The 12,969-nt window shown below is 35.3% G+C and overlaps 1 protein-coding gene across 3 annotated transcripts; it reads left to right on the plus strand.

The window, feature by feature from the left end:
- The first annotated feature begins 236 nt into the window (after positions 1–236).
- LOC109058893 (feline leukemia virus subgroup C receptor-related protein 1-like) lies at positions 237–12,124 on the plus strand. Of its 3 annotated transcripts, XM_042778056.1 has the most exons (14): positions 237–282; positions 1,098–1,153; positions 1,232–1,344; positions 1,590–1,670; positions 1,792–1,842; positions 6,528–6,672; positions 7,114–7,254; positions 7,692–7,759; positions 8,388–8,491; positions 9,003–9,113; positions 9,558–9,675; positions 9,935–10,046; positions 10,133–10,197; positions 10,999–12,124. In XM_042778056.1, the coding sequence occupies exons 2-14, from the start codon at positions 1,141–1,143 to the stop codon at positions 11,080–11,082; spliced, it is 1,206 nt and encodes a 401-aa protein (XP_042633990.1). In that variant the 5' UTR covers positions 237–282; positions 1,098–1,140; the 3' UTR covers positions 11,083–12,124. The 3 variants fall into 3 exon arrangements, with proteins under 3 accessions (XP_042633990.1, XP_042633988.1, XP_042633989.1); XM_042778054.1 differs by lacking the exons at positions 237–282; positions 1,098–1,153; positions 1,232–1,344; positions 1,590–1,670; positions 1,792–1,842 and adding an exon at positions 4,424–5,635; XM_042778055.1 differs by lacking the exons at positions 237–282; positions 1,098–1,153; positions 1,232–1,344; positions 1,590–1,670; positions 1,792–1,842 and adding an exon at positions 4,425–5,635 and having other exon boundaries at positions 9,570–9,675.
- Positions 12,125–12,969: the final 845 nt, after the last annotated feature.

Below are 12,969 nucleotides of genomic sequence, written 5' to 3' on the forward strand. Positions count from 1 at the left end.
TAAAGGCTTAATCTCAATAGACACTGAAAAGGCTAGGAAATCTAAAAGGCCAAAAAACAAATGTCCATTTAAAATGTTGAGTCTCACTTGCTAAGGCTACCATAGGCTTTTACTCAATGTTGAAAAATGTTGTCTCAGTACAAAATGTGATCTAATGCTTGCTAATACATATTAAAAAAAAATTGGTCTTGAACTCCCTGAGGTTTGCAAAAAATCACTCATTAGCGTAGTAAAAGTCTTTACAAAACAACTTGAAATATCTAAAGAACTGAATTTGCCAGTGGAGCCTTCTCTAAGTTACAGGAAATCATTAGCCTGACTATCATACTCATATTCTGGAATGGGGCTTGCTCCATTGCACTTGAATTATGGGGCGTGTCTTAAATCAAAACTCCCACTCCCAATTGGATATAAAAAAAAATTGTACAAGGCTAGGTGAAGGTACATAGGCCTTTTTACACATTTCTAATGTTATGATTTGAAACTTTGAAGTCAGGACAGTCAGTACTCTACTGTAGTGAGATGAACTCATCACGACGATACTTGTTTGGCCTTAAAAACATTGGAGCCAGCTGATATAATGCTTTTTGCCGAATCCCGTTGGAAGGACGGCATTACACATTTTCTCATCGGTCCACCATGATTGCGGTTCTTTGATCTTTTAAAATTATGCGCTGGATTTCTTTTTATTGCAACGTACGGAATCTCAACATCTTACTTCTCCAGCTGCAGTCAAAAACCAAGATCAAAAGCGTCTTTGACAAAACAGCCTTGAAATCATCTTAAAGAACGCCCCTGGCAATTTGCCAGTCGTTCTGGGATGCCGAGCATAATTACTCCTCAATGGGATCGAGTCCAGACCCGAACTTCAGTTACAGGAAATCATACAAGAAAATAAAAAATGATTACAAAATTTAAAGAAATCATACAAGCAGCTCAGAAATGGTTACGTGGTTTGCCAATTTTTGACATTACTTTACATAGCAGAATATAAAACTTTATAACTGAATATAAACAGAATATAAAACTATATAACTGACTGTTCATTTTGTGGTTTCTTTAATGCTCATAACTCAGTCCATTCTTTTATCTTAAAGGAATGTACATTCCCAGTCAGCAGCCAAAGTTACCATAGCCACAATGAAAGAACTAGGTAAGAGCTAGCAAATCATTGTGTCTCTGTGACCTTTGCAGCTGAATTTCTTACATAACTCTTCTTTTATGTCTTTAGGGATTAGACAAGTATTATTGCAGAATTTTGCCGGGAAGCCTTCGGTTGCTATGGAAGAGGTTCAGGCTAGATTCTACTTCTCCTTTTCGCCTGCTGTCAGCAAAAACGAGCAGGTTGGATAAGGATTCTCATTTAATTATCATCATAAAGTCATAAATAAAAAATATGCAATAAAAAAAATTATTAAAGAATGACCCTGTTCCACGTCACATTCCAGTTACTGCAAATGTTAGCACATAATGTACATATGATTGAACTGAAAATTATATTTAAACTTATATGGACGTTATTATACAGGCATGAGGTTTAACATAAATTTTCTTTTCATTAATATAATGAAAATGTATTTTAAATGCAGAGAGCAAAATTAATCAGACAGATTCCACTGGAACACATTTGCCTCGAGACAGATTCTCCAGCTCTGGGAACTGACAAACGTGTAAGTCCTAACCTGTTATAATATTATAATATTAGAACATAACATGTAAGATTTCCTTATGACTGAGATGTTTTGAAGCTCACTGTCTGTGTTTTTCTTCTTCTTTTTCTTACTGCTCTAGGTTAGAAATGAGCTGGCAAACATAATGATCTGCTGTGAACACACTGAAAAAGTTAAGGGAATATCTCCAGACATAGTTATGGATGTCACAACACAAAATATGCCACTTCCTTACCTAAAATACATATTTTACAGTATGCATTATACACAATTTCAACTAGTAGTAGTCATAAACAGAAGCTCAAAGGCCGCTCCCTCACAAATGTCATAATCTAGCACAGTATTATCTTTGGTAGAATGTAAAATATTTCAGTAGCTACATGCATTTCAGTCAATTACAATTTTTGCAATATGGGCAAACCTTTAAACCCCGGGAAAAGAAAAACAAGTTTACATGTAGCCCAATTCCAAGGGAAAATCGCAAACTTGGCAACACTGACATACAGGTGCATCTCAATAAATTAGAATGTCGTTGAAAAGTTCATTTATTTCAGTAATTCAACTCAAATTGTGAAACTCGTGTATTAAATAAATTCAATGCACACAGCCTGAAGTAGTTTAAGTCTTTGGTTATTTTAATTGTGATGATTTTGGCTCACATTTAACAAAAACCCACCAATTCATTATATCAACAAATCAGAATTCTTCATAAGACCATTAAACAAAAAACTTTTTAATTAATTGTTGGCCTTCTGAAAAGTATGTCCATTTACTGTACATGTACTCAATACTTGGAAGGGGGTTCTTTTGCTTTAATTACTGCCTGAATTCGGCGTGGCATGGAGGTGATCAGTTTGTGGCACTGCTGAGGTGGTATGGAAGCCCAGGTTTCTTTGACAGTGGCCTTCAGCTCATCTGCATTTTTTGGTCTCTTGTTTCTCATGACAATACCCCATAGATTCTCTCTGGGGTTCAAGTCTGGTGAGTTTGTTGGCCAGTCAAGCACACCAACACCATGGTCATTTAACCAACTTTTGGTGCTTTTGGCATTGTGTGCAGGTGCCAAATCCTGCTGGAAAATGAAATCAGCATCTTCAAAAAGCTGGTCAGCAGAAGGAAGCATGAAGTGCTTCAAAATTTCATGGTAAATGGGTGCAGTGACTTTGGTTTTCAAAATACACAATGGACCAACACCAGCAGATGACATCATCACACCCCAAATCATCACAGACTGTGGAAACTTAACACTGGACTTCAAGCAACTTGGGCTATGAGCTTCTCCACCCTTCCTCCAGACTCTAGGACCTTGCTTTCCAATTGAAATACAAAACTTGCTCTCATCTGAACAGAGGACTTTGGACCACTGGGTAACAGTCAAGTTCTTCTTCTCCTTAGCCCAGGTAAGACGCCTCTGACATTGTCTGTGGTTCAGGAGTGGCTTAACAAGAGAAATGAGACAACTGTAGCCAAATTCCTTGACACATCTGTGTGTGGTGGCTCTTGATGCGTTGACCCCAGCCTCAGTCCATTCCTTGTGAAGTTCACTCAAATTCTTGAATCGATTTTGCTTGAGAATCCTCATAAGGCTGCGGTTCTCTCGGTTGGTTGTGCATCTTTTTCTTCCACAGTTTTTCCTTCCACTCAACTTTCTGTTAACATGCTTGGATAAAGCACTCTGTGAACAGCCAGCTTCTTTGGCATTGAATGTTTGTGGCTTACCCTCCTTGTGAAGGGTGTCAATGATTGTCTTCTGGACAACTGTCAGATCAGCAGTCTTCCCCGGGATTGTGTAGCCTAGTGAACAAAAACTGAGAGACCGTTTTGAAGGCTCAGGAAACCTTTGCAGGTGTTTTGAGTTGATTAGCTGATTGGCATGTCACCATATCCTAATTTGTTGAGAGTTTTTGTTGGGTTTTTTGTTAAATGTGAGCCAAAATCATCACAATTAAAAGAACCAAAGACTTAAACTACTTCAGGCTGTATGCATTGAATTTATTTAATACACAAGATTCACAATTGGAGTTGAATTACTGAATAAATGAACTTTTCCACGACATTCTTATTTACTGAGATGCACCTGTATATAGCATTTTAATGCAGGTGTTCAGAAAATTTTACCAATTTCAGAATTTAACAGTAATTTAGGTTGTTGTTGTTGGTCGGTTATTTTTGAACGGATACCTAGACATTAAGATATATTAACATAATTTAAAATGTATCCTTATCATATCAATAAAATTTTATTATGATATGAATTTAAAATCATTACCACTCACTAGTTCTAAACAACATATCCTCAAGCCATAGCTCACATAACTTAAATCAATAACTTAAATGCTTTTTTACTGTTAAAACTAGGGTTGTCAGTAGAATGAATTCAACGTAGGCCTCATTCTAACACGTCTTGAAAAAGCAGCATTGCTGAAACAGCATTGTCAATTTCAGTAAATGTGTTTAAAAATTACATTGAACATATGTAATCTAGCTTCTCACATTATCATGTTAACACGACACAGGATTTTGTAAAAGTCTCCAACATTTCCACCAAGCCCAGACTGAATTTAATAGCATAGCCTACATTGATTTCGCTGTGACATTTATTATACTATTTTAATAATATGGAATAAAGAATAAAAAAAAGAATTCAAGAACAAAGAGGTAACATTAGCTATCAGATAATATATATAAAGAAATTTTACGTTTTCGGCGCTTTTTTATTTTATTGTATTTTTTATTTTTTTTTTATTATTTTTTTTAGATTGTTACAGAACGTTTAGCCTATATATAAAGTTTGTGTATAATTTAGAAAAAAATGCAAGATATTTGGTTTGAAAATTAAGATCCCTCTTCTTATGTATGGGAAAAAGAAAAAAGTGCCTGAAGCGCCATTCAACGCAGCTCGCATTGTTCCTAGTCTACTAAACAGTGTAGATACTGTAGCTACTGTAGGGCTCGCTCGGCTACTTGCCCCGCCCCATCTGCAGTCTCATTGGTCCTTGCCAAGCCTATAAATCCACTTACTGTAGCGACCTACGTAGGAAAGCGGAATAAGCAAATCCGAGGAGGATGCGCACATCACGCCATCATCACTCATGCTGCTGAAGCCGGTAGTGATCGAAAAGATGGACCCAATTCAAACTGATAAAGTGTAATTACAGTGTCTTATCTGCGTTATTATCAAGTGGATCATCATCATCTCTTTGTCTCATACGCTTACAGCATCCGGAAGAGATTTAGCCTACGCATCTAGTCCAATTTGAAGTGTAATCGTTTATGTCTAAGTGAAGAGTGTTAATTTAGTCGAAATGGTGGCAGGTGAGCTTCTTCAAGAGCAGCATGTTCTGCCTAACAGTAAACCTGAAGGCGCTGTCACTGAAGGAAATACAAACGAGGACAGCGCCTACAAGGAGCTTTCCAATGGATCGGTCCATATAACGCTGGATCCAAAGGTGCAGAAACTGGAGCTTCCACCACCGGACGAAAAAGAGGCGATGCTGCCCGGCGAACAGAATAACGAAACGCTGGAGACGAGGCTCTACTGGAAGCGGTTTGCCGTTCTCGCGGTGTTCAGCCTCTATTCGCTCGTCAACGCCTTTCAGTGGATCCAGTACAGCATCATTTCAAACATCTTCGTGGACTATTACAGTGTGTCAAGCACCACGATTGACTGGCTCTCCATTGTCTATATGGTCGCGTATGTACCTTTAATCTTCCCCGCGACGTGGCTGTTGGATAAGAAGGGGCTGCGGATGACGGCGTTGTTAGGGGCCGGGTTGAATGCCCTGGGCGCGTGGGTAAAGTGCGCCAGCGTGGGGCCCGGCCTGTTCTGGGTCACCATGACCGCACAGGTCATATGCTCTGTGGCACAGGTGTTCATCCTCGGCCTCCCCTCCAGAATCGCGTCGGTTTGGTTCGGCCCGAGAGAAGTTTCCACGGCCTGTGCCACAGCGGTGTTGGGAAACCAGGTGTGACCTCTAAATTACATGCCATTAGCGATTACTTTGGTTAAATATTACTTTACATTTAACATATTACGAATATCACTTGCTTTTGTATTTAAAATTCCGCATAGCTAAAGTCAGGTCAGCATTATTAAATAATTTCACGTTATTTTGTTAATTATCAATTTCCCTTCTAAAAAAATATGATGCTTTCGCCATGATTTCATAAAAATATCATAGTTTCCACTAAAGTAAAAGCTGGAAAATCCAGCTGGATTCACACTGGTCCTTTGCTTTAAACAGGTCTTTTGAGCATTCAGCTGGTTCAAGCTGATAGTCTAGTCAATTATTTTTTCATTATTATTTTATAATAAGAGAATAACAAGATATTCTATTATCAATTTTATTCGCAAAAATAGTATTATTTTATTATAAAAATTTTATGAGACAGGCAAAAGATAATTTATAATTAATAATAATAATAATTTTTATTACTTTAAGAGATAGAGAAGTTTATCAGCAGTTTTCTCTTACAAAATAACTTTATTACTGTATAATTATTTTAAAGATATAGTTCACCCAAAAATGCAAATTGCCATTCCAAACCTGTGTGACTTTCTTTCATTCTTTTGGGAACACAATAGGAGATATTTTGAAGAAATTAGATAACAAAGCAATTTTGGTTTCCATTGACTTCTATTGTATGTTAATATTTGAACTATGGTAACCATGGTACATTTTTGTAAGGGTGCTAAGCAGTTAAATACACAGTAATATGAACACTATAACTAAAAGTGTGACCTGAAATATTTCACAGTGTGTATTTATTATTCTTAAAGCGTCTAGTGTTTTATTATTGTTTTATATACTGATATGTTCATGGGACTTTGTGTAATATGGTCTTATTTCCCTTCAGCTTGGTGTAGCCATAGGTTTCCTCCTCCCACCTGTACTGGTTCCCAACACAGCTGACGACAAAGATCTCATGGGGCACAACATCAGCATAATGTTCTATGGAACAGCTGGACTTTCAACTCTGTTCTTCCTTCTAACAATATTTGGTAATACCTAGTATTTCAATTTCACATGGTTACAACCTTTTTTTTTTCCAGCATTTGAAAGAAAGAGGCAGGACATAAAGATTTAATTGCATCTAATACATGTATAAATGCTTGGTCTAAACAAATCATGCACCTTTTGTTATTCAGTCTTGTGCATGCTTTTATGCAATTAAAGTTCATAATACACAAACAAGTTGTAACGAACACCTTGCACATCATGATATTTGCATATAATGATGTAATCTCTCATCAGAATATGGAAAAGAGCTGTTTTATAAACACAGGCAAGAGAGTTGTATGCAACATTGATTAACATTTTAAAGAGTATCAAAATGAATACAAGTATGTTAATCCTCACAACAGCTGTAGACATGTTCAGTAGTTGAGATTATTAGAATTACAGTAGAAGTTCATGTGTGTCTCTCTCATTCGTTTCCTCAGTCGTCAAGGACAGACCTCCACTCCCACCCAGCAAAGCACAAGCTGTTCTCTCCACCGTTCCAGCTGAAGACTATTCATACAAGAAATCAATCATCAACCTCTTCAAGAACAAGCCCTTCATTCTGCTCCTCATCAGCTATGGTGAGAAAGACAATTATTTAAAAATATCTTCTTTTATGTTCAACATAAGAAAGCAACTCATACAGGTTTGGAACGAGATGAGGGTGAGTAAATGATGACAGAATTTCCATTTTTGTGTAAACTATCCCTTTAAATAATTAAAAACTGAATTAGTGATTATTTTAATTTTGGGGTTAACTGTTACTTTAATCCCATATTAATAAGTTCCCTGTGCTTTCGTGCACCATACACCATTCATTATGAGATGATTATTTCGTCATATGTATGGCTTATTAACTTTATTATTAACTTTAACTTATTAACAGTGATAATACAGTATCAACCCATCTCTAATGCTGCAATTTCAATTTTATTATGTAGAAAGTTCTGCACTTCAGCAAACATTATCAAATCATTTTTTTCAACATAATTTATAAAATATTTGAAATTGTTTTTAGGCATCATGACCGGATCATTTTACTCTGTATCTACACTTCTCAATCAAATGATGATTACTCATTATCCGGTAAGTGACCTTTGATAAACTCAGCGTGAAAATGTCATGTGGATGAGTGTAGGAGTCTTTCTGCATTCATCTCAGGCACACTTGGGTACTGTTTGCAGGGAATGGGCGGCTGGTCACCGATTTATTGTCCAGGCTCTTGCAGTTCATTAGCCGCTTTTCATGCATGCCTGCTACTCATAACAGAGTCCAAATGAAAAGACAAGCACTGTGTACATTCCCAAGTTTGATGTTTCTGAATGTTCTGCAGGCTTTCCCACCAGGCTTAAGTTTAGTGATCACACACCATGTGATTCATGTTCTTACCGTGCATAACACTTCATTGTCTTGATGTGAGATCTATTTGAAAGAGGTGTCCCTGACAAAAGAATAAACATTAGTCAAAAGCGTTGTAGAACAGGCTCAGAACACATTCTGGGCTTGGTTGCAACAAATCCCTTAAGCTATGAATACCTTTAGTAGTAATTATAAACGAATGATCGCTAAGGATTTTCTTGACTTTCTTTGAACTTGCTTTTGTGAGCTTTTAATCCCAAAACCCTGAAATCAAAGCTCACTTGAGGACAGCATTACTAGCATGTTTAAAAATGATTTAAATGCTAATTTAAACTCTTAAAAACTCTTTCTTTAGGGTGAAGAGCTAAACACAGGGAGAATTGGCTTGACTTTGGTGGTGGCTGGAATGCTTGGCTCCATACTGTGTGGAATCTGGTTGGATCGTACTAAAACCTATAAGTATGTATATCTGCCAAACCGTATATTATATTCCTAAAATATTTAGATTTTAATTGAATTGAAATGGCTTTAAAGTACTTATTTAGCAGATTATTAACTGCTGATGTTTTAATCTTTTTCACTAGGTTGAGTATATTTATTTTATTACTACAATTTCTCTTTTTAAGATGCGGTCACATCTTGGCTAAATATTGTGGACAATCAAGGTCTATTTTTATTGTCAATAGTTCAGTGATGTATGAAGCACAGTTCACACAGAAGTCACTTTCTGTTGGTCAACTTGGTGAATTTGCGTGACCAACGAGAACTCTTTGCGAAATGCGCATCCTCATGTGAAATTCCAGATTGTTTGGATTCTTATTGAAAGAACAACGATAAATGTGAACACACCTTTACTCAGTTTTTATACTCATGATTAACCCTCATCACTTCATTTTATCCATTGACTGTTTATTATTTATCAGATCAAGCAGCTTGTCAAAGTTTTTCATTTTTTCCTTTTATCATTTAGATTGACTACACTGACCGTCTACATCCTATCCTTCGTTGGAATGGTGGTGTTCACATTCACGCTGAACTTGGACCATCTGCTTGTTATCTTTTTTACTGCTGGTGCCCTAGGGTAAGCCTGCTACTAGAGTTCAACGTGTACCTGTTACTATTGTTTCTGAATTTTTTTTTAATATATTTCAAATAAATTTAAAACAAACTAATTAAAATTTATTATATTTTTTATTTATTATAAAAAAATTATACATCAAAAAATATAAAATTTTATTATATATTATTATGTATCAAATAATATTATTGTATGTCATAACAAAAAATAAATTATTTTATTTTATTTTATTTTATTTTAACAAAAGCAAGTGTTTTAAGACATTTTTGTGAACAGCCCACTGACACAGTTCTGTGTGTAAAACCAGCAGAAGTGGTCAGTGGTCAGGTTTTGCTTCTCCAATGTTGTTTGATTCACTAAAATATGTTTGTGCATGCTGTACATTAGCACCTCACATACAAATAGTTTTCACTGCCAGGTAGGTGTATATGACTCATGTTAATACAGTTCTTTTCAAAAGTTTTTTATGACTGGTTACCTTCCCATTGGCTTCGAATTTGGTGTTGAAATCACATACCCTGAGTCGGAAGGCACGTCATCTGGTCTTCTGAATGCATTTGCACAGGTATGTATGACCTGCTCATTCCTGACTTGTTTCATTTTTGTAGGAAGCTTTCAGTTGATCATTTCCAAATGTCATGGTAACAACTTTCAAATAAAAACAACCTGGAAAGATGCACACCCACATTCAATTAGACAAACTTAGTCCTTCAGCATTTGCTTTATGTATCCTCCAATATGTTACAGAACAGGTTTAGATTCTTCTTGAAAGGTCATTGTTACTGGCTTATTTCTGTCTCATACTCTGCTGTCTTTAATTTTAGGTGTTCGGCATCATTTTTACTCTCATCCAAGGGCAACTTACCACAGACTATAGCCCACTCATTGGAAACATTTTCTTGTGTGCTTGGATCCTCCTTGGCATTGTTTTAACAGGTTAATTTTCCTATTTACAGGCTTTTCTCTCATAAATCAGTATTGTTAATGAAGAGCATTAAGAAACTTCTGTGTTGTTTCTACAGCTCTGATTAAATCAGACCTCAAAAGACACGGCGTCAATGTGAGCAATATAAACAAAGGACAAGCCGTAAGTCCACCTCATTTTTATTTCCAGTGTCACTTTTGTGAACTAAATATGCCAAACACAACAAGGCTCAACCATGCAAATCTTGATATTGACATTGGTACAGAGAAAACAGGCATTTTGCCTAGCAGTATTAGAAAATGTAAATGTCTAGAAATTGGATTTTATATATTATATATATATATATATATACACACACAAAAAAAAAAAAAAAAAAAAAAAACACAAACGCACACACACACACACACACACATACACACATATATATATATAACATATATATTCATATTACATTAGATCATATTTTCAGTGTGATTTCTTTAAAGAAAGTTTATTCATCAAGTTTTATTTTATTTACAACATTTATAATGTTACAAAAATGTCTATTTATAAAAATCTATGATAAAAATAAATGTTTTACCAAATCAGCTTATTAGAATAATTTCTGAAGGATCATGTGACACTGAAGACTGGAGTAATGGCTGCTAAAAATTCAGCTTTGTCATCACAGGAATAAATTACAATTTAAAATATATTACTATAGAAAACAGTTATTTGAAATTGTATTCCAGTTTCCCAATATTATAGTTTTTACTGTATTTTGATCAAATAAATGCAGTCTCTGTGAGCATTAGAGATTTCTTCCAAAAACATTAATAAATCTTACCAACCCCAAACCTTTGAACAGTATTGTATTCGGCTTTCGGTAGCCTGTTGTTTTCGATTTATTGCTGTCTTTAGAGAAATGCAAAAAGTTCCAGGTCTTAATGAGATCTTAACTGAACATGTGTTTGTCTCTCCTGAGTTCCCACTGAGCTGCCTTCTGAAAAAGTGTCCAGTAACCTCAAGTTAGAGTCTTCTAGCTTACATCGTGAGACTTCAATTTAAGACTTAAACATCTCCAACAGCACAGCAGACATCACAACAGATCACAGACTCTCCTGAGATGACTTGAAATCTCCTTATTTTGTTTTAAAAGCAAAATTTTCGCACAGTGATGAGTGTTCACAAATATGCTCTGAATTAATTTCTCCAAATGTACGCTGAAATGTGCGATACAGGCATAGTACTTTTTATTTGTTTCAAGAATTGTGGACCAAATGTTAGGTATTTAACAGGGCTTGTTATGCCCATATGCACAATCCGGTTAGTGTGATTGGAACAGCATGTTTGTTTGCTTCGTCTCAAAGGACCTTTCCGACTGTGTGCTACTGTAAAGCATTGTTGTTCATTTCTCACATCTGCTGTTGCATTGCATTCCACAAAGACTATAAATTCCCGTTGTATCAATTCAGGATGATTAGGATTGCCCATGCATTAAATGAAGAGTGTTCTGTAAACCAAAATGGTCTATCATGAAAAATTCACTTACCATGAAGAGACTGATGTCATTTTAAGTGCTTATGCAGTCATTGTGAGTTAAAAGCAAATGCGTAGTGCTTTTTTGACCCGAAAAACATAAAAGAACATTACACTTGTTTAGTCTTTTCCAGAGAGCACATTAAGAATGTTTCATTCAAAAAAGAATGTTTACCATTTACAAGAGTGTATCGCTGCCAAGCCTAGTGAGGTTTAATGAAAATGTCACACCTCAGACGTGTGGTAGAAAGAGAAGCACTATTATTTTATAAGCCTAGGTTTGCCTTTTATGGATTATTTTTTTGTATTTTGTGAAGCATATTTATTGGAAAGATTGCTATTTCAGCATATTTTTTGGTATTAAGTTTTGGATTCAGTTTGTACTGTTTCTACTTAGTATACTTGTTGGTTAAAGAAGGCAGCTGTGCAAACTTCACTGGGAAGATTCACTGTAAAGTAAAACTGTGCAGGAACTCATTTGCATTACAATCTGGACACTGGAGAAGTGGAAATGTGTCATGTTTCTATCACTGCTGTCGTAAAATAATAAAAAGAATCTTGTTAAAATTAAGTTATGCTGTTTGCTGATTAAAAAAACAAACAAAAAAACTTGTTCAATAAAATGTGAAATAATACAGATGTAAATATATTGCAAATGTTTGTAATTTAAAACAGGTTTTTTTTTTTTACGTGATCATTATGATCATTCTCATGCAAAGAACTTCCATCCTAAAATTTGCAATGGCATCTATGTAGTTTCTTATTTAGATACACAATTAATATCATGAATGCATAAAATATTCTGACAATTTTTAGTTTCAAGTACGTTACATGTTTTTTCTACTCATTACAGTACTATGAGGTAAGATTTATTTACTTATTGTAATCTAATTTATATATTAATTTTAATATTTATTAATTTTTACATTATTTGTCTCTGAATTTTTCATGGGCCCACTACCACTGTTCTGCGGCCACTTGAAAACCTCTAAATATATAATAAGATGTCATGAAAGACGTTTTAGGAAGTAACAATCTGTATTAAAAATATTATGATGACGTCGAACATACAGTTTGTATGTATAAAAATGACAGGAAAAACAACTATAGATAACTATAGCACACATAAAGTTGAAATTATCTGCAAAACAGCATGTAGTTTGTACACAGATTCAGCAGTTCTGACTGAATGAAATCCAAATCCCTAGTCTGATGAAATGCAAACCTTTAGAAGGGTTGGCGCGCCCTCTAGTGATCTTACAGGACAGTTATCATTTGTCACTCATGACTAAAACGCCATTCGGAATGGTATTAGATGTGTTCTATTTTAATTGGGTCTTTTGAACTTCTCCTTGAAGGGAGAGCAGAAGCTAAAAGCATTCCGCAATTGTTTGGTAAGAAATATCTTGTGTACAA

This window comes from Cyprinus carpio, chromosome A20 (assembly GCF_018340385.1).
Source record: "Cyprinus carpio isolate SPL01 chromosome A20, ASM1834038v1, whole genome shotgun sequence".
Lineage (NCBI taxonomy): Eukaryota > Metazoa > Chordata > Actinopteri > Cypriniformes > Cyprinidae > Cyprinus > Cyprinus carpio.

What these genes read in the sequence shown, in the direction of transcription:
- LOC109058893 (XM_042778054.1), top strand. Translation starts at nt 4,976, where the DNA reads ATGGTGGCAGGTGAGCTTCTTCAAGAGCAGCATGTTCTGCCTAACAGT. An exon ending in CAGCGGTGTTGGGAAACCAG is followed by an intron (nt 5,636 to 6,527) that starts GTGTGACCTCTA and finishes ATTTCCCTTCAG; the next exon opens with CTTGGTGTAGCCATAGGTTT. An exon ending in TCTGCTCCTCATCAGCTATG is followed by an intron (nt 7,255 to 7,691) that starts GTGAGAAAGACA and finishes AATTGTTTTTAG; the next exon opens with GCATCATGACCGGATCATTT.